This window comes from Oncorhynchus mykiss, chromosome 26, assembly GCF_057628025.1.
Source record: "Oncorhynchus mykiss isolate SJ-2025 chromosome 26, ASM5762802v1, whole genome shotgun sequence".
Classification (NCBI taxonomy): domain Eukaryota; kingdom Metazoa; phylum Chordata; class Actinopteri; order Salmoniformes; family Salmonidae; genus Oncorhynchus; species Oncorhynchus mykiss.
The window spans coordinates 52,464,097-52,484,604 of record NC_143047.1 but is presented as its reverse complement, the minus strand read 5'-3'; the positions used below and the strand labels follow the sequence as shown (position 1 = coordinate 52,484,604).

The 20,508-nt window shown below is 45.9% G+C and overlaps 2 protein-coding genes across 7 annotated transcripts in view; both read right to left on the bottom strand.

Annotated features, from left to right (window-relative positions):
- Window positions 1–279: 279 nt before the first annotated feature.
- Window positions 280–5,065, bottom strand: LOC149971510 (uncharacterized). 4 transcript variants are annotated; one of them, XM_090222067.1, is made up of 3 exons: window positions 4,625–5,050; window positions 4,316–4,454; window positions 280–4,232 (listed from the first exon to the last, which is right to left on the bottom strand). In XM_090222067.1, the coding sequence occupies exons 2-3, from the start codon at window positions 4,387–4,389 to the stop codon at window positions 3,317–3,319; spliced, it is 990 nt and encodes a 329-aa protein (XP_090078193.1). In that variant the 5' UTR covers window positions 4,390–4,454; window positions 4,625–5,050; the 3' UTR covers window positions 280–3,316. The 4 variants fall into 4 exon arrangements, with proteins under 4 accessions (XP_090078193.1, XP_090078195.1, XP_090078194.1 ...); XM_090222069.1 differs by having other exon boundaries at window positions 610–4,232; window positions 4,961–5,065; XM_090222068.1 differs by having other exon boundaries at window positions 2,660–4,249; window positions 4,333–4,454; window positions 4,961–5,049.
- A 7,002-nt stretch (window positions 5,066–12,067) lies between these two features.
- The window catches only part of igf1rb (insulin like growth factor 1b receptor), a 108,132-nt gene continuing 99,691 nt past the window's right edge, over window positions 12,068–20,508 (bottom strand). For 2 of the 3 annotated variants that reach the window (XM_090222061.1, XM_090222060.1), the window contains one exon: window positions 12,068–18,755. In XM_090222061.1, coding sequence (XP_090078187.1) covers window positions 18,134–18,755 — 622 coding nt within the window. In that variant the 3' untranslated portion in view covers window positions 12,068–18,133. The remainder of the gene's footprint in view (window positions 18,756–20,508) is intronic. The other variant, XR_016492217.1, reaches the window with a different exon arrangement.

The following is a 20,508-nucleotide window of genomic DNA, read 5'->3' as shown; positions in this document are numbered from 1 at the left end:
GAACCAAATGCACCATACATTAGTATCTTTGAGTATCTCTGGATCGTCTCAGAACATGTATAGTGGCATACTGAATTAAGCATATCAGGTACAGCAAGAGTTCCCAAACTTTTTCACTCAGGCCCCCCTTCCAGCATTGGGGAACATCCTTTTGCTTATAATATACACTACCGGTCAAAAGTTTTAAAACACCTCTTCATTCAAGGGTTTTTCTTATTTTTACTTTTTGTAGAATAATAGTGAAGACATCAAAACTATGAAATAACACATGGAATCATGTAGTAAACAAAAGTTTCGACACAAATCAAAAAGTATTTTATATTTTAGTTTCTTCAAATAGCAAACCTTTGCCTGGATGAAAGCTTTGCCCACTCTTGGCATTCTCTCAACCAGCTTCATAAGGTGCCTGGAATGCATTTAAATTAACAGCTGTGTCTTTCAGTTATTTTTGTAATTGTTTTCCTTAATGTGTTTGAGCCAATCAGTTGTGTGTTTGAGCCAATCAGTTGTGTTGTGACAAGGTAGGGTTGGTATACAGAAGATAGCCCTATTTGGTAAAAGATCAAGTCCATATTATGGCAAGAACAGCTCAAATAAGCAAAGAGAAACAACAGTCCATCATTACTTTAAGACATGAAGGTCAGTCAATACAGAACATTGAAAGTTTCTTCAAATGCAGTTGCAAAAACCATCATTCAATATGATGAAACTGTCTCTCATGAGGACCACCACAGGAAAGGAAGACCCAGAGTTACCTCTACTGCAGAGGATACGTTCATTAGAGTTACCAGCCTCAGAAATTGCAGCCAAATAAATGCTTCACTGATTCAAGTAAGAGACACATCAACATCAACTGTTCAGAGGAGACTGTGTGAATCAGGCCTTCATGGTTGAATTGCTGCAAAGAAACCACTACTAGAGAACACCAATAAGAAGAAGTGTCACTTGGGCCAAGAAACACGAGCAATGGACATTAGACCGGTTGAAATGTGTCCTTTGGTCTGGAGTCCAAATTGGAGATTTTTGGTTCCAACCGCGGTGTTTTTGTGAGACGCAGTGTGGGTGAACGGATGATCTCCGCATGTGTAGTTCCCACCGTAAAGCATGGAGGTGGTGTGATGGTGTGCGGGTGCTTTGCTGGTGACACTGTCTGTGATTTATTTAGAATTCAAGGCACATAACCAACATGGCTACAACAGCATTCTGCAGTGATAAGCCCAAACCAGATGGCATGGCGTAGTGGGACTATCATTTGTTTTTCAACAGGATAATGACCCAACACCTCCAGGCTGTGTAAGGGCTATTTGACCAAAAAGGAGAGTGATGGAGTGCTGCATCAGATGACCTGGCCTCCATAACCCTCCGACCTCAAACACATTGAGATGGTTTGGGATGAGTCGGACCGCAGAGAAAAAGGCTGTAATTTAACAAAATGTGGAAAAAGTCAAGGGGTCTGAATACATTCTGAATGCACTGTAGGTCCTGGATGACAGGAAGCTTTGACCCAGTGATGTACTGGGCCATACACACTACCCTCTGTAGCGCCAAACAATCGGATGCCAAGCAGTTGCCATACCAGGCGATGATGCAATCGGTCAGGATGCTCTCGATGGTGCAGCTGTAGAAGTTTGAGGATCTGGGGAACCATGCCAAATCTTTTCAGTCTCCTGAGGGGGGAAGGTGTTGTTGTGCCCTCTTCGCGACTGCCTTAGTATGTTTGGACCATGAGTTTGTTGGTGATGTGGACACCAAGGAACTTAAAGATCTCAACCTGCTACACTACAGCACCGTCAATGTGAAAGGGGCATGTTCGGCCCTCCTTTTCCTGTAGTCCACGATCATCTCCTTTGTCTTGCTCACCCTGAGGGAGAGGTTGTTGTCCTGGCACCACACTGCCAGGTCTCTGACCTCCCCCTATAGGCTGTTTCATCCTTGTCGATGATCAGGCCTACCACTTGTGTCGTAAGCAAACTTAATGGTGTTGGAGTCGTGCTTTCCACACAGTCGTGGGTGAACAGGGAATACAGGAGGTGACTAAGCACGCACCCTGAGGGGCCCCCGGGTTGAGGATTAGCGTGGCAGGGATGTTGTTGCCTGTATTGACGTGGCAGATGTGTTGTTACCTACCCTTACCACATGGGAGGCGGCCCGTCAGGAAGTCCTTGATCCAGTTGCAGGGGGAGGTGTTTAGTCCCAGGGTCCTTAGCTTAGTGATGAGTTGTGTGGGCACTATGGTGTTGATCGCTGAGCTGTAGTCAATGAATAGCATGCTCACATACAGTGGCAAGAAAAGTATGTGAACCCTTTGGAATTACCTGGATTTCTGCATAAATTGGTAAAAATGTTATCTGACCATCTACGTCAGAACAGACACACAGTGTGCTTAAACTAATAACACGCAAATTCTTGTATTTTTCTTGTCTATATTGAATACATTCACAGTGTAGGTTGAAAAAAGTATGTGAACCCTTAGGCTAATGACTTCTTCAAAAGCTACTTGGAGTCATGGGTCAGCTAACCTGGAGTCCAATCAATGAGACGAGATGTTGGTTAGAGTTACCCTGCCCTATACAAAACACTCACAAAATTTGAGTTTGCTATTCACAAGAAGCATTGCCTGATGTGAACCATGCCTCGAACAAAAGATACCTCAGAAGACCTAAGATTAAGAATTATTGACTTACATAAAGCTGGAAAGGGTTACAAAAGTGTCTCTAAAAGCCTTGATGTTCATCAGTTCACGGTAAGACAAATGGTCTATAAATGGAGAAAGTTCAGCACTGTTGCTACTCTTCCTAGGACTGGCCATCCTGCAAAGATGACTGCAAGAGCACAGCGCAGAATGCCCAATGAGGTTAAGAAGAATCCTAGTGTCAGCTGAAGATTTAGACATATCTGGAACATGCTATCATCTCTGTTGACGAGTCTACGATACGTAAAACACTAAACAAGAATGGTGTTCATGGGAGGACACCACGGAAGAAGCCACTACTGTCCAAAAAAAAAGTTTGCAAAAGCGCACCTGGATGTTCCACAGCGCTACTGGCAAATATTCTGTGGACAGATGAAACTAAAGTTGAGTTGTTTGGAAGGAACAAACACTATGTGTGGAGAAAAAAAGGCACAGCACAGCACACCAACATAAAAACCTCATCCCAACTGTAAAGTATGGTGGAGGGAGCATCATGGTCACAGACCACAATGCAAATTATAGAAAACTGACATCACTAAGAGCCAGGCTACAGAATGAGAGTTACCACACATAAATACTGGATCTAAACTATGCCGGACAGACACCTAGCTCTGGTCCAAGGTGTTACGTAACAGCCTGGTCCAGAGACCACACCAGTCCGTACCAGCGTGGTGAGAGAGTTCTGGACCAGAGACCCCACCAGTCCGTACCAGCGTGGTGAGAGAGTTCTGGACCAGAGACCCCACCAGTCCGTACCAGCGTGGTGAGAGAGTTCTGGACCAGAGATCCCACCAGTCCGTACCAGCGTGGTGAGAGAGTTCTGGACCAGAGACCCCACCAGTCCGTACCAGCGTGGTGAGAGAGTTCTGGACCAGAGACCCCACCAGTCCGTACCAGCGTGGTGAGAGAGTTCTGGACCAGAGACCTCACCAGGCCGTACCAGCGTGGTGAGAGTGTTCTGGACCAGAGACCCAACCAGTCCGTACCAGCGTGGTGAGAGAGTTCTGGACCAGAGACCCCACCAGGCCGTACCAGCGTGGTGAGAGAGTTCTGGACCAGAGACCCCACCAGGCCGTACCAGCGTGGTGAGAGAGTTCTGGACCAGAGACCCCACCAGTCCGTACCAGCGTGGTGAGAGAGTTCTGGACCAGAGACCCCACCAGTCCGTACCAGCGTGGTGAGAGAGTTCTGGACCAGAGACCCCACCAGTCCGTACCAGCGTGGTGAGAGAGTTCTGGACCAGAGACCCCACCAGTCCGTACCAGCGTGGTGAGAGAGTTCTGGACCAGAGACCCCACCAGTCCGTACCAGCGTGGTGAGAGAGTTCTGGACCAGAGACCCCACCAGTCCGTACCAGCGTGGTGAGAGAGTTCTGGACCAGAGACCCCACCAGTCCGTACCAGCGTGGTGAGAGAGTTCTGGACCAGAGACCCTACCAGTCCGTACCAGCGTGGTGAGAGAGTTCCTCTTCATATAAAGCCTCTGTAGGAACTGTAGTCCTTCATCTTTCAGCAGCTCGACCGGAAAGTTGTTCAGGTTCCTGTAGTTGAGGAACAGGTTGAATCAAGGCTAGCACATATAACTTACATTTAACACATAGTAACATGCCTTAATAAAACACACCTGTAGTTGAGGAACAGGTTCTTGTGACGCTCCTGCTTGGCCATGCAGATCGCCTCCTGCAGCTCAGACGCCATGGCAACAAGGAAGCACCGTCACTTCCTGTACCTTTCCTGGTCTTCTATCTGAACCACCGCTACACCTTAAAGAGGAAAATAAACAGGAAAACAACGCAGAGATGTTCCCATAATCAGACTGGGACCACGATGCATTGGCAAAGTATAACGCCTACGTGTGCAATAGTTAGATACAATAAAACAATGTTTTATTCATAAATCAGACATACAGCTTGGTTGAATGTCCAAAACATACCTTAGGAAAGATGCTAGCTAGCTAGTAACGTTAGCTAGTTCTACCAGCAGTATCTTCGGTCCTACTGTACTGTTACTTGCGAGCTAACGTTAGCATAACAGTAACGTTGTTATATGCCATGCAGAGCAAGCTAACGTTAGCTGCGAACACTTGGGTCTTCCTTGGCAATGTGTGCAAAACAAACAGTTAACTTATGTAACTAGCTAGCTAGCCATGTATGGACAATTAAAACCAACATTATCAAACGTTTCAAAACAGTAGCTGGCTTCTTTGAAAGCACATCTCCAAGTGAACTGCTTATTCATGTCAAACTGTTAGCTTAGCTACTTCCTTTACCTTCTTGCAGAAGCAATGTTTGTAAAGCCTAACGTCCCTGTGGGCACGTCTTGATATTTTATCAACAGACGTAAAAGTCAACGGCGACGTCATTGACTGGAGCCCGGATATGAGTTGTTTGCCGGTTGTTGTAGTTTTTGAGGCATCGTAACGATTCTAGCTTTAGCGACACGGGGGCGCTCTTCCCCCAGAACCAAATGCACCATACATCAGTATCTTTGAGTATCTCTGGATCGTCTCAGAACATGTATAGTGGCATACTGAATTAAGCATATCAGGTACAGCAAGAGTTCCCAAACTTTTTCACTCAGGCCCCCCTTCCAGCATTGGGGAACATCCTTTTGCTTATAATATACACTACCGGTCAAAAGTTTTAAAACACCTCTTAATTCAAGGGTTTTTCTTATTTTTACTTTTTGTAGAATAATAGTGAAGACATCAAAACTATGAAATAACACATGGAATCATGTAGTAAACAAAAGTTTGACACAAATCAAAAAGTATTTTATATTTTAGTTTCTTCAAATAGCAAACCTTTGCCTGGATGACAGCTTTGCCCACTCTTGGCATTCTCTCAACCAGCTTCATAAAGTAGTCGCCTGGAATGCATTTAAATTAACAGCTGTGCCTTTCAGTTATTTTTGTAATTGTTTTCCTTAATGTGTTTGAGCCAATCAGTTGTGTGTTTGAGCCAATCAGTTGTGTTGTGACAAGGTAGGGTTGGTATACAGAAGATAGCCCTATTTGGTAAAAGACCAAGTCCATATTATGGCAAGAACAGCTCAAATAAGCAAAGAGAAACGACAGTCCATCATTACTTTAAGACATGAAGGTCAGTCAATACAGAACATTTCAAGAACATTGAACGTTTCTTCAAGTGCAGTTGCAAAAACCATCATTCAATATGATGAAACTGTCTCTCATGAGGACCGCCACAGGAATGGAAGACCCAGAGTTACCTCTACTGCAGGGGATACGTTCATTAGAGTTACCAGCCTCAGAAATTGCAGCCAAATAAATGCTTCACTGATTCAAGTAAGAGACGCATCAACATCAACTGTTCAGAGGAGACTGTGTGAATCAGGCCTTCATGGTTGAATTGCTGCAAAGAAACCACTACTAGAGAACACCAATAAGAAGAAGTGTCACTTGGGCCAAGAAACACGAGCAATGGACATTAGACCGGTTGAAATGTGTCCTTTGGTCTGGAGTCCAAATTGGAGATTTTTGGTTCCAACCGCGGTGTTTTTGTGAGACGCGGTGTGGGTGAACGGATGATCTCCGCATGTGTAGTTCCCACCGTAAAGCATGGAGGTGGTGTGATGGTGTGCGGGTGCTTTGCTGGTGACACTGTCTGTGATTTATTTAGAATTCAAGGCACATAACCAACATGGCTACAACAGCATTCTGCAGTGATAAGCCCAAACCAGATGGCATGGCGTAGTGGGACTATCATTTGTTTTTCAACAGGATAATGACCCAAAACCTCCAGGTTGTGTAAGGGCTATTTGACCAAAAAGGAGAGTGATGGAGTGCTGCATCAGATGACCTGGCCTCCATAACCCTTCGACCTCAAACACATTGAGATGGTTTAGGATGAGTCGGACCGCAGAGTGAAGGAAAAGCAGCCAACAAGTGCTCAGCATATGTGGGAACTCCTTCAAGACTGTTGTAAATCAATTACAGGTGAAGCTGGATGAGAGAATGCCAAGAGTGTGCAAAGCTGTCATCAAGGCAAAGGGTTGCTAACCTGAACTAGGCTGCAGGCACTGGTTATCGTTTTAAGCTTTTTCTTGAGTGGGCAGCTTGATGAAAGCCATGTGCCTTTTACTGAGGAGTGCCTTCCATCTAGCCACTCTACCATAAAGGCCTGATTGGTGAAGTGCTGCAGAGATGGTTGTCCTTCTGGAAGATTCTACCATCTCCACAGAAGAACTCTAGAGCTCTGTCAGAGTGACCATTTGGTTATTGGTCACCTCCCTGGCCAAGGCCCTTCTCCCAATTCTGAATTTGGCTGGGCGGCCAGCTCTAGGAAGAGTCTTGGTGGTTTCAACTTCGTCCATTTAAGAATGATGGAGGCGGGCCTCCCAGGTGGTGCAGTGGTCTATGGCACTAAGCTTAGCTGTGCCACCAGAGATTCTGGGTTTGAGCCCAGGCTCTGTCGCAGCCGGCCGCGACCGGGAGGTCCATGGGGCGACGCGCAATTGTCCCAGCGTCGTCCGGGTTAGGGAGGGTTTGGCCGGAAGGGATATCTTTGTCTCATCGCGCACTAGCGACTCCTGTGGCGGGCCGGGCGCAGTGCACGCTGATCAGGTCGCCAGGTGTACAGTGTTTCCTCCTACACATTGGTGCGGCTGGCTTCCAGGTTGGATGGGCATTGTGTCAAGAAGCAGTGCAGCTAGGTTGGGTTGTGTTTCGGAGGATGTATGGCTCTCGACCTTCGCCTCTCCTGAGTCCGTACGGGAGTTGCAGCGATGAGACAAGACTAACTATCAATTGGAAACCACGAAATTGGGGAGAATAAAAAAAAATAAAAAATGGAGGCCACTGATTTCTTGGGGACCTTCAATGCTGCAGAATTGTTTCGGTACCCTTCCCCAGATCTGTGCCTCGACACAATCCTGTCTTGGAGGACAATTCCTTTGACCTCCTGGCTTGGTTTTTGCTCTGAAATTCACTGTTAACTGTGGGACCTTATGTAGACAGGTGTGTGCCTTTCCAAATCATGTCCAATCAATTGAATTTACCTCAGGTGATCTCCAATCAAGTTGTAGAAACATCTGAAGGATGATCGATGGAAACAGGATGCACCTGAGATCAATTTAGAGTCTCATAGCAAAGGGTCCAAATACTTATGTAAATAAGATATTTCTGGTTTTTAATAAATTAGCAAACATGTCTAAAAAACTGTTTTATCTTTGTCATTATGGGGAGTTGTGTGTAGATTGCTGAGAAAATGGTTTAATTTAATCAATTTTAGAAAAAGGCTGTAATTTAACAATATGTGGAAAAAGTCAAGGGGTCTGAATACATTCTGAATGCACTGTAGGTCCTGGATGACAGGAAGCTTTGACCCAGTGATGTACTGGGCCATACACACTACCCTCTGTAGCGCCAAACAATCGGATGCCAAGCAGTTGCCATACCAGGCGATGATGCAATCGGTCAGGATGCTCTCGATGGTGCAGCTGTAGAAGTTTGAGGATCTGGGGAACCATGCCAAATCTTTTCAGTCTCCTGAGGGGGAAAGGTATTGTTGTGCCCTCTTCGCGACTGCCTTAGTATGTTTGGACCATGAGTTTGTTGGTGATGTGGACACCAAGGAACTTAAAGATCTCAACCTGCTACACTACAGCACCGTCAATGTGAAAGGGGCGTGTTCGGCCCTCCTTTTCCTGTAGTCCACGATCATCTCCTTTGTCTTGCTCACGCTGAGGGAGAGGTTGTTGTCCTGGCACCACACTGCCAGGTCTCTCACCCCTATAGGCTGTTTCATCCTTGTCGATGATCAGGCCTACCACTTGTCGTAAGCAAACTTAATGGTGTTGGAGTCGTGCTTTCCACACAGTCGTGGGTGAACAGGGAATACAGGAGGGGACTAAGCACGCACCCTGAGGGGCCCCCGGGTTGAGGATTAGTGTGGCAGGGATGTTGTTGCCTGTATTGACGTGGCAGATGTGTTGTTACCTGCCCTTACCACATGGGAGGCGGCCCGTCAGGAAGTCCTTGATCCAGTTGCAGGAGGAGGTGTTTAGTCCCAGGGTCCTTAGCTTAGTGATGAGTTGTGTGGGCACTATGGTGTTGATCGCTGAGCTGTAGTCAATGAATAGCATGCTCACATACAGTGGCAAGAAAAAGTATGTGAACCCTTTGGAATTACCTGGATTTCTGCATAAATTGGTAAAAATGTTATCTGACCATCTACGTCAGAACAGACACACAGTGTGCTTAAACTAATAACACGCAAATTCTTGTATTTTTCTTGTCTATATTGAATACATTCACAGTGTAGGTTGAAAAAAGTATGTGAACCCTTAGGCTAATGACTTCTTCAAAAGCTACTTGGAGTCATGGGTCAGCTAACCTGGAGTCCAATCAATGAGACGAGATGTTGGTTAGAGTTACCCTGCCCTATACAAAACACTCACAAAATTTGAGTTTGCTATTCACAAGAAGCATTGCCTGATGTGAACCATGCCTCGAACAAAAGATACCTCAGAAGACCTAAGATTAAGAATTATTGACTTACATAAAGCTGGAAAGGGTTACAAAAGTGTCTCTAAAAGCCTTGATGTTCATCAGTTCACGGTAAGACAAATGGTCTATAAATGGAGAAAGTTCAGCACTGTTGCTACTCTTCCTAGGACTGGCCATCCTGCAAAGATGACTGCAAGAGCACAGCGCAGAATGCCCAATGAGGTTAAGAAGAATCCTAGTGTCAGCTGAAGATTTAGACATATCTGGAACATGCTATCATCTCTGTTGACGAGTCTACGATACGTAAAACACTAAACAAGAATGGTGTTCATGGGAGGACACCACGGAAGAAGCCACTACTGTCCAAAAAAAAAGTTTGCAAAAGCGCACCTGGATGTTCCACAGCGCTACTGGCAAATATTCTGTGGACAGATGAAACTAAAGTTGAGTTGTTTGGAAGGAACAAACACTATGTGTGGAGAAAAAAAGGCACAGCACAGCACACCAACATAAAAACCTCATCCCAACTGTAAAGTATGGTGGAGGGAGCATCATGGTTTGGGGCTGCTTTGCTGCCTCAGGGTCTGGACAGCTTGCTATCGTCAACAGAAAAATGAATTCCCAAGTTTATCAATACATTTTGTAGGAGAATGTAAGGCTATCCGTCTGCCAATTGAAGCGCAACAGAAGTTGGGTGATGCAGCAGGACAACGACCCAAAACACGGAAGTAAATCAACAACAGGATGGCTTCAACAGAAGAAAATACGCCTTCTGGAGTGACCCAGTCCTGACCTCAACCCGATTGAGATGCTGTGGCATGACCTCAAGAGAACGGTTCACACCAGACATCCCAAGAATATTGCTGAACTGAAACAGTTTTGTAAAGAGGAATGGTCCAAAATTCCTCCTGACCGTTGTGCAGGTCTGATCCGCAACTACAAAAAAACATTTGGTTGAGGTTATTGCTGCCAAAGGAGGGTCAACCAGTTATTAAATCCAAGGGTTCACATACTTTTCCCACCCTGCACTGTGAATGTTTACACGCTGTGTAATCAATAGACATGAAAACGTATAATTGTGTTATTAGTTTAAGCAGACTGTTTGTCTATTGTTGTGACTTAGATGAAGATCAGATCACATGTTATGACCAATTTAAGCAGATATCCAGGTCATTCCAAAGGGTTCCCATGCTTATTCTTGACACCGTAGATGTTCCTTTTGTCCGGGTGGGAAAGGGCAATGTGGAATGCGATTGAGATTGCGTCATCTGTGGATCTGTTGGGGCGGTATGCGAATTGGAGTGGGTCTAAGGTTTCTGGGATGATGGTGTTGATGTGAGCCATGACCAGCCTTTCAAAGCACTTCATGGCTACTGACGTAAGTACTATGGGGCTGTAGTCATTTAGGCAGGTTACCTTCGCTTTCTTGGGCACAGGGACTATGGTGGTCTGCATGAAACATGTAGGTATTACAGACTCGGTCAGGGAGAAGTTGAAAATGTCAGTGAAGACACTTGCCAGTTGGTCAGCACATGCTTGGAGTACACGTCCTGGTAATCTGTCTGGCCCCGCTGACTTGTGAATGGTGACCTGTTTAAAATGTCTTGCTCACATCTGCTACGGAGAGCATGATCACACAGTTTTTGCTTGCAGGAATCAGGAGGATGATAGAATTATGGTCAGATTTGCCAAATGGAGGGAGAGCTTTGTATGTCTCTCGGTGTGTGGGGTAAAGATGGTCTAGAGTTTTTCCCTCTGGTTGCACATTTGACATGCTGGTAGAAATGAGGTCAAACTGATTTAAGTTTGCCTGCATTAAAGTCCCCGGCCACTAGGAGCGCTGCTTCTGGATGAGCATTTTCTTGTTTGCTTATGGCCATATACAGCTCATTGAGTGCGGACTTAGTGCCAGCATCGGTTTGTGGTGGTAGATGGGGGTAGAGTAATGGGGGTAGATGTGGCAGTAGCAGCTCATTATTTGATATAGTATGGGGGGTAGATGTGGCAGCTCATTATTTGATCTAGTAATGGGGGTAGATGTGGCAGTAGCAGCTCATTATTTGATCTAGTATGGGGGATAGATGTGGCAGCTCATTATTTGATCTAGTAATGGAGGGTAGATGTGGCAGTAGCAGCTCATTATTTGATCTAGTATGGGGGATAGATGTGGCAGCTCATTATTTGATCTAGTAATGGAGGGTAGATGTGGCAGTAGCAGCTCATTATTTGATCTAGTATGGGGGATAGATGTGGCGGCTCATTATTTGATCTAGTATGGGGGATAGATGTGGCAGTAGCAGCTCATTATTTGATCTAGTATGGGGGATAGATGTGGCAGCTCATTATTTGATCTAGTATGGGGGATAGATGTGGCAGTAGCAGCTCATTATTTGATCTAGTAATGGGGGTAGATGTGGCAGCTCATTATTTGATCTAGTAATAGAGGGTAGATGTGGCAGTAGCAGCTCATTATTTGATCTAGTAATGGGGGTAGATGTGGCAGCTCATTATTTGATCTAGTAATGGGGGTAGATGTGGCAGTAGCAGCTCATTATTTGATCTAGTAATGGGGATAGATGTGGCAGCTCATTATTTGATCTAGTAATGGGGGTAGATGTGGCAGCTCATTATTTGATCTAGTAATGGGGGTAGATGTGGCAGCTCATTATTTGATCAGTAATGGGGGTAGATATGGCAGCTCATTATTTGATCCAGTAATGGGGGGGGTATGTCAGTATCTCTTTCCTTCATTAAGGACTGGGGGGGGGGGGTCTTTCTCTGTCCTTCATTCAGGAAAGACAACAGTTAGGAATACCGTCACTAAACTTCTAAGAAACTAAAATAAAAAGCCATCTTTCCGGCAAAAACAACAATGTATTGGTGAAAACAAATGTAAGGCTTTGGACAATGTGGCAAAACAGCATATCTTTATGAGTTAAAGAGAAACAATGATGTTTCATATGAATGAATTGTTTGAGAAATACAACAAGCATAAGAACAAATGGACTGTAATGGGAACGAGAGTAAAACAATCAACCTGAACGATTCATTTTTATATAGATATATTATAACCACAAGAAAAATAAAGAATTAAATAGCAGCTTCTGTACAGACAATTACTTAGAAGAACATAAACAGTGATGTGTATGAACATGTTGAGGTCTAACTACACCAAATATACAAAGGTATGTGGACACCCCTTCAAATGAGTGGATTCACCACACAGCCATGCAATCTCCATAGCTCAACATTGGCAGTAGCATGGCCCTTACTGAAGAGCTCAGTGACTTTCAACGTGGCACCGTCATAGGATGCCACCTTTCCAACAAGTCAGTTAGTCAAATATCTTCCCTGCTAGAGCTGCCCCGGTCAACAGTAAGTGCTGTTATTGTGAGGTGGGAACATATAGGAGCAACAACGGCTCAGCCACGAAGTGGTAGGCCACACCAGCTCACAGAATGGCAACGGCGAGTGCTGAAGCAGGTAGCGCGTTTTAAAACACTCAGTACCGAGTTCCAAACTGCCTCTGGAAGCAACGTCAGCACAAGAACTGTTGGTCGGGAGCATCATGAAATGGGTTTCCATGGCTGAGCAGCCGCACACAAGCCTAAGATCACCATTCACAATGCCAAGTGTTGGCTGGAGTGGTGTAAAGCTCACCGCCATTGAACTCTGGAGCAGTGGAAACGCTTTCTCTGGAGTGATTAATCACACTTCACCATCTGGCAGTTCGACAGACGAATCTGGGTTTGGCCGATGCCAGGTAACGCTACCTGCTCGAATGCATAGTGCCAACTGTAAAGTTTGGTGGAGGAGGAATAACAGTCTGGGGCTGTTTTTCATGGTTCGGGGTAAGGCCCTTAGTTCCAGTGAACAGAAATCTTAATGCTACAGCATACAATGACATTCTAGATGATTATGTGCTTCCAACTTTATGGTAACAGTTTGGGGGAAGGCCCTTTCCTGTTTCAGCATGACAAAGCCCCCGTGCACAAAGTGAGGTCCATACAGAAATGGTTTGTTGAGATCGATGTGGAAGAACTTGACCGGCCTGCGCAGAGCCCTGACCTCAATCCCATTGGGATGCCGACTGCTAGCCAGGCCTAATCGCCCAACATCAGTGCCCGACCTCACTAATGCTCTTGTGGCTGAATGGAAGCAAGTCCCAGCAGCAATGTACCAACATCTAGTGGAAAGCCTTCGCAGAAGAGTGGAGGCTGTTATAGCAGCAATGTTCCAACATCTAGTGGAAAGCCTTCCCAGAAGAGTGGAGGCTGTTATAGCAGCAATGTTCCAACATCTAGTGGAAAGCCTTCCCAGAAGAGTGGAGGCTGTTATAGCAGCAATGTTCCATCATCTAGTGGAAAGCCTTCCCAGAAGAGTGGAGGCTGTTATAGCAGCAGAAGGGGGACCAACTCCATATTAATGCCCATCATTTTGAAATGAGATGTTTGACGAGTTCGTGTCCACATACTGTTGGTGATGTAGTGAACAACTGTAAGAGCAATGGAGAAATGTTCTAAATCTTAGAGCAGAGACTACAGTGTAAATATATACCTGCTGTGTACAGCAATGTCTCCCTCCCTTCATACTACTGGACTGGAGACAACTCCTGTCTGTCCCTACTCCCTCCATACTACTGGACTGGAGCCATACATCCGGTCAGAGAAACTAAGCATATGGAGCCATACATCCGGTCAGAGAAAATAAGCATATGGAGCCATACATCCGGTCAGATGAACTAAGCATATGGAGCCATACATCCGGGCAGAGGAACTAAGCATATGGAGCCATACATCCGGTCAGATGAACTAAGCATATGGAGCCATACATCCGGTCAGAGGAACTAAGCATATGGAGCCATACATCCGGTCAGATGAACTAAGCATATGGAGCCATACATCCGGTCAGATGAACTAAGCATATGGAGCCATACATCCGGTCAGATGAACTAAGCATATGGAGCCATACATCCGGTCAGATGAACTAAGCATATGGAGCCATACATCCGGTCAGATGAACTAAGCATATGGAGCCATACATCCGGTCAGATGAACTAAGCATATGGAGCCATACATCCGGTCAGATGAACTAAGCATATGGAGCCATACATCCGGTCAGAGGAACTAAGCATATGGAGCCATACATCCGGTCAGATGAACTAAGCATATGGAGCCATACATCCGGTCAGATGAACTAAGCATATGGAGCCATACATCCGGTCAGATGAACTAAGCATATGGAGCCATACATCCGGTCAGATGAACTAAGCATATGGAGCCATACATCCGGTCAGATGAACTAAGCATATGGAGCCATACATCCGGTCAGATGAACTAAGCATATGGAGCCATACATCCGGTCAGATGAACTAAGCATATGGAGCCATACATCCGGTCAGAGGAACTAAGCATATGGAGCCATACATCCGGTCAGATGAACTAAGCATATGGAGCCATACATCCGGTCAGAGGAACTAAGAAGGGAACTGAAGGACTGGATAAAACAACCTCCCATTGATCACAATCCTTTAAGATACTAAATAATTTAGTCATGTCTTGTAGGCTTAGGAGACGACAAGTAGTTTACGCAAATGTCAGAATGATTCCTGTCAATCACAGACAAGACAAAAGGAGAAGACGTAGTTTACACTAGTGTCAGAATGATTCCTGTCAATCACAGACAAGACAAAAGGAGAAGACGTAGTTTACACTAGTGTCAGAATGATTCCTGTCAATCACAGACAAGACAAAGGGAGAAGACGTAGTTTACACTAGTGTCAGAATGATTCCTGTCAATCACAGACAAGACAAAGGGAGAAGACGTAGTTTACACTAGTGTCAGAATGATTCCTGTCAATCACAGACAAGACAAAGGGAGAAGACGTAGTTTACACTAGTGTCAGAATGATTCCTGTCAATCACAGACAAGACAAAAGGAGAAGACGTAGTTTACACTAGTGTCAGAATGATTCCTGTCAATCACAGACAAGACAAAAGGAGAAGACGTAGTTTACACTAGTGTCAGAATGATTCCTGTCAATCACAGACAAGACAAAAGGAGAAGACGTAGTTTACACTAGTGTCAGAATGATTCCTGTCAATCACAGACAAGACAAAGGGAGAAGACGTAGTTTACACTAGTGTCAGAATGATTCCTGTCAATCACAGACAAGACAAAGGGAGAAGACGTAGTTTACACTAGTGTCAGAATGATTCCTGTCAATCACAGACAAGACAAAAGGAGAAGACGTAGTTTACACTAGTGTCAGAATGATTCCTGTCAATCACAGACAAGACAAAGGGAGAAGACGTAGTTTACACTAGTGTCAGAATGATTCCTGTCAATCACAGACAAGACAAAAGGAGAAGACGTAGTTTACACTAGTGTGAGAATGATTCCTGTCAATCACAGACAAGACAAAAGGGAGAAGACGTAGTTCACACTAGTGTCAGAATGATTCCTGTCAATCACAGACAAGACAAAAGGGAGAAGACGTAGTTCACACCAGACAACTAACCATCATCAGTGATGACCATCTTGTCCCAGTCCAACAGAGAGGATCATGTCTGTCCATCCACTGATGTACAACACAGACACAGAGACAGACAGCGCTTGACCGTTGACGTGGCGTCCAGACAGAAGATTTAACATTTACCTCACAATAATAATAATAATGCCCCCCAATATTACACAGTGAGCCAACCAACCATCACGTCTCCATTTGGGGATATTTAGAAAAACTAATAGAAAACACACTATATATATATATAGAGTACCATCTCAGTACCTGTATAAAGTTTAGAACACCTACTCATTCCAGGGTTCTAGAACACCTACTCATTCCAGGGTTCTAGAACACCTACTCATTCCAGGGTTCTAGAACACCTACTCATTCCAGGGTTCTAGAACACCTACTCATTCCAGGGTTTTTCTTTATTTGTACTATTTTCTACATTGTAGAATAATAGTGAAGACATCAGAACTATGAAATAACACAAATGGAATCACGTCGTAACCCAAAAAAGAGAAAGAGTTCAAAATATATTTTCATTTTGAGATTCTACAATAAGCCACCCTTTTGCCTTGATGACAGCTTTGCATTCTCTCAACCAGCCTTGTTAAAAGTTATTTTTGTGGAATTTCTTTCCTTCTTTATGCGTTTGAGCCAATCAGTTGTGTGTTTGAGCCAATCAGTTGTGTGTTTGAGCCAATCAGTTGTGTGTTTGAGCCAATCAGTTGTGTTGTGACAAGGTAGGGTTGGTATACAGAAGATAGCCCTATTTGGTAAAAGACCAAGTCCATATTATGGCAAGAACAGCTCAAATAAGCAAAGAGAAATGACAGTCCATCATTAATTTAAGGCATGAAGGTCAGTCAATATGGAACATGTCAAGAACTTTGAAAGTTTCAGTCACAAAAACCATCAAGCGCTATGATGAATCTGGTTATCATGAGGACCGCCACAGGAAAGGAAGACCCAGAGTTACCTCAGCTGCAGAGGATAAGTTCATTAAAGTTACCAGCCTCACTAACAGACACATCTCAACATCAACTGTAGAGGAGACTGTGAATCAGGACTTCGTGGTTGAATTGCTGCAAAGAAACCACTACTAAAGGACACCAATAGGAAGAAGAGACTTGCTTAGGCCAAGAAACACGACCAATGGACATTAGACCGGTGGAAATCTGTCCTTTGGTCTGATGAGTCCAAATTTGAGATTTTTGGTTCCAACAGCCGTGTCTTTGTGCGATGCAGAGTAGATGAACAGATTATCTCCGCATGTGTGGTTCCCACCGTGAAGCATGGAGGTGGTGTGATGTATTCTGCAGCGATACACCATCCCATCTGGTTTGGGCTTAGTGGGACTATCATTTGTTTTTCAACAGGACAATGACCCAACACACCTCCAGGCTGTGTAAGGGCTATATGACCAAGGAGAGTGATGGAGTGCTGCATCAGATGACCTGGCCTCCACAATCACCCGACCTCAACCCAATTGAGATGGTTTGGGATGAGTTGGACCACAGAGTGAAGGAAAAGCAGCCAACAAGTGCTCAGCATATGTGGGAACTCCTTCAAGACTGTTGGAAAAGCATTCCTCATGAAGCTGCTTGAGAGAATGCCAAGAGTGCAAAGCTGTCATCAAGGCAAAGGGTGGCTATCATGAAGAATCTCAAATATATTTTGATTTGCTTAACACTTTTTTGTTTTTTTTTGTTTTTGATGTCTTCACTATTATTCTACAATGTAGAAAATAGTAAACATTAAGAAAAACCCTTGAATGAGTAGGTGTGTCCAAACTTTTGACTGGTAGCGGTAACCAGAAACCTTCCTGAACAACGGACTTGCGTTTTATATATAAAGGTAGCTGGGCCTAAAGGACTATATGTAAAAAAAAAAAAACGTTGTTCAGGTTGTGGGTCAGGGTCCTCCCAGCAGGCCTCAGCTGGAGGTGCTTTATATCAATGTCAATACAATAACAGAATGAAAAAGTAGGAGTCCCACCACAGAGGAGTCCCACCACAGAGGAGTCCCACCACAGAGGAAGTCCCACCACAGAGGAAGTCCCACCACAGAGGAGTCCCACCACAGAGGAGTCCCACCACAGAGGAAGTCCCACCACAGAGGAGTCCCACCACAGAGGAGTCCCACCACAGAGGAGTCCCACCACAGAGGAGTCCCACCACAGAGGAGTCCCACCACAGAGGAGTCCCACCACAGAGGAGTCCCACCACAGAGGAGTCCCACCACAGAGGAGTCCCACCACAGAGGAGTCCCACCACAGAGGAGTCCCACCACAGAGGAGTCCCACCACAGAGGAGTCCCACCACAGAGGAAGTCCACCACAGAAGAGTCCCACCACAGAGGAGTCCCACCACAGAGGAGTCCCACCACAGAGGAGTCCCACCACAGAGGAGTCCACCAAGCTCTTTAGAAAAGAGGGATGAGGGATGGAGAGAGGTCCACTAGGATCAGCAGGCCGAGGACTGTGGGAGGGGCATGGCACGTTCCTTCTTCCTCACTCCGTTCATGTGTGCGTAGGGCGGTGAGTCATTGAAGGCTGGTCGCAGCAGGACCTGGGCGACCGCCTCGGGGCCGTTGGACTCCACCTGTTCTGACGCCCCTGAGCTCTGGGCTGAGGAGGGGCCAGGGGCCACTCGGGAGCAGCAGGCCTGGCTGGTGGCCACGAGGGCTGGGGAGGAGGGGGACGAGGGAGCCTGGGGCTGAACCTGCCCAGAGGACGGGGCTGAAGGGGGGGTGGAGCCCAGCGTTAATGGACCGTCGGGGGCCGTGGAGGCTGATGTCTGTTGGGAGGGGGGAGGAGGGGGCTGGTTGGGCAGGGCGGACCCGGAGGTGGTGGGGGGGCAGGGGATGGGGGGCCGTGAAGAGGCAGCTGGGCCTAAAGGAACATTCTTCATGTTTTCTACCTCCATGTCTAACTCCTCTGTGTCTGGAAGCTTGTTCTCTTCGCTGTAAAAGAAACTCATCTCTCTGAACGGTGGCTCCAGCTCCTCCTTGATGCTGTTAATGATCTCCAGAAACGACGGACGCATCTTAGGGTTGTACTGCCAACACATACGCATTAACTCAAACCTGGTAGGAGAGAGAGAGAGAAGTTAGATATTATCTAATGGGTTATACTGCCAACACATTAACTCAAACCTGGTAGGAGAGAGAGAGAAGTTAGATATTATCTAATGGGTTGTACTGCCAACACATTAACTCAAACCTGGTAGGAGAGAGAGAGAAGTTAGATATTATCTAATGGGTTGTACTGCCAACACATTAACTCAAACCTGGTAGGAGAGAGAGAGAAGTTAGATATTATCTAATGGGTTGTACTGCCAACACATTAACTCAAACCTGGTAGGAGAGAGAGAGAGAAGTTAGATATTATCTAATGGGTGCAGGCAGTAGTTCTTTCAATTCAAGCACCAAAACAGTTCACGTTCCATATCTATACATGTCCACACAAGTGTGTGTGTGTGTGTGTGTGTGTGTGTGTGTGTGTGTGTGTGTGTGTGTGTGTGTGTACAGTAATACTTGTTTTCCAGATAGGGTTGTTTGTGAAGCATTTAAAGTGATGTTATATTTCCCCCTCTGGTCAATAGATGGCAGTATACTAGACATTACATCCTCCAGTCAATAGATGGCAGTATACTAGACATTACAGCCTCCAGTCAATAGATGGCAGTATACTAGACATTACAGCCTCCAGTCAATAGATGGCAGTATACTAGACATTACATCCTCCAGTCAATAGATGGCAGTATACTAGACATTACAGCCTCTAGTCAATAGATGGCAGTATACTAGACATTACAGCCTCCAGTCTATAGATGGCAGTATACTAGACATTACAGCCTCCAGTCAATAGATGGCAGTATACTAGACATTACAGCCTCCAGTCAATAGATGGCAGTATACTAGACATTACAGCCTCCAGTCAATAGATGGTAGTATACTAGACATTACAGCCTCCAGTCAATAGATGGCAGTATACTAGACATTACATCCTCCAGTCAATAGATGGCAGTATACTAGACATTACAGCCTCCAGTCAATAGATGGCAGTATACTAGACATTACAGCCTCCAGTCAATAGAGCAGAGCCCCAATCTGATGAAACCTAACAGACTACCGGACTGGCAGAGCCCCACGCTGCTGAAACCTAACAGGCTGAACAGGCTACTGGACTGGCAGAGCCCCAAGCTGCTGAAACCTAACAGGCTACCGGACTGGCAGAGCCCCACGCTGCTGAGAGCTAACAGACTACCGGACTGGCAGAGCCCTAAGCTGCTGAAACCTAACAGGCTGAACAGGCTACCGGACTGGCAGACCCCCAAAGAGAAGGCACAGGGAGAAGGAGGTGGTCCAGGGAGAGGAGGAGGTCCAGAGAGAGAAGGAGGTCCAGGGAGAGAAGGAGGTCCAGGGAGAGAAGGAGGTCCAGGGAGAGAAGGAGGTGGTCCAGGGAGAGAAGGAGGTCCAGGGAGAGAAGGAGGAGGTGGTCCAGGGAGAGGAGGAGGAGGTCCAGGGAGAGAAGGAGGTCCAGGGAGAGAAGGAGGTCCAGGGAGAGAAGGAGGTCCAGGGAGAGAAGGAGGTGGTCCAGGGAGAGAAGGAGGTGGTCCAGGGAGAGAAGGAGGTGGTCCAGGGAGAGGAGGAGGAGGAGGTCCAGGGAGAGGAGGAGGAGGTCCAGGGAGAGAAGGAGGTCCAGGGAGAGAAGGAGGTCCAGGGAGAGAAGGAGGTGGTGGTCCAGGGAGAGAAGGAGGTCCAGGGAGAGGAGATGGTGGTGGTGGTCCAGGGAGAGAAGGAGGTCCAGGGAGAGAAGGAGGTGGTGGTCCAGGGA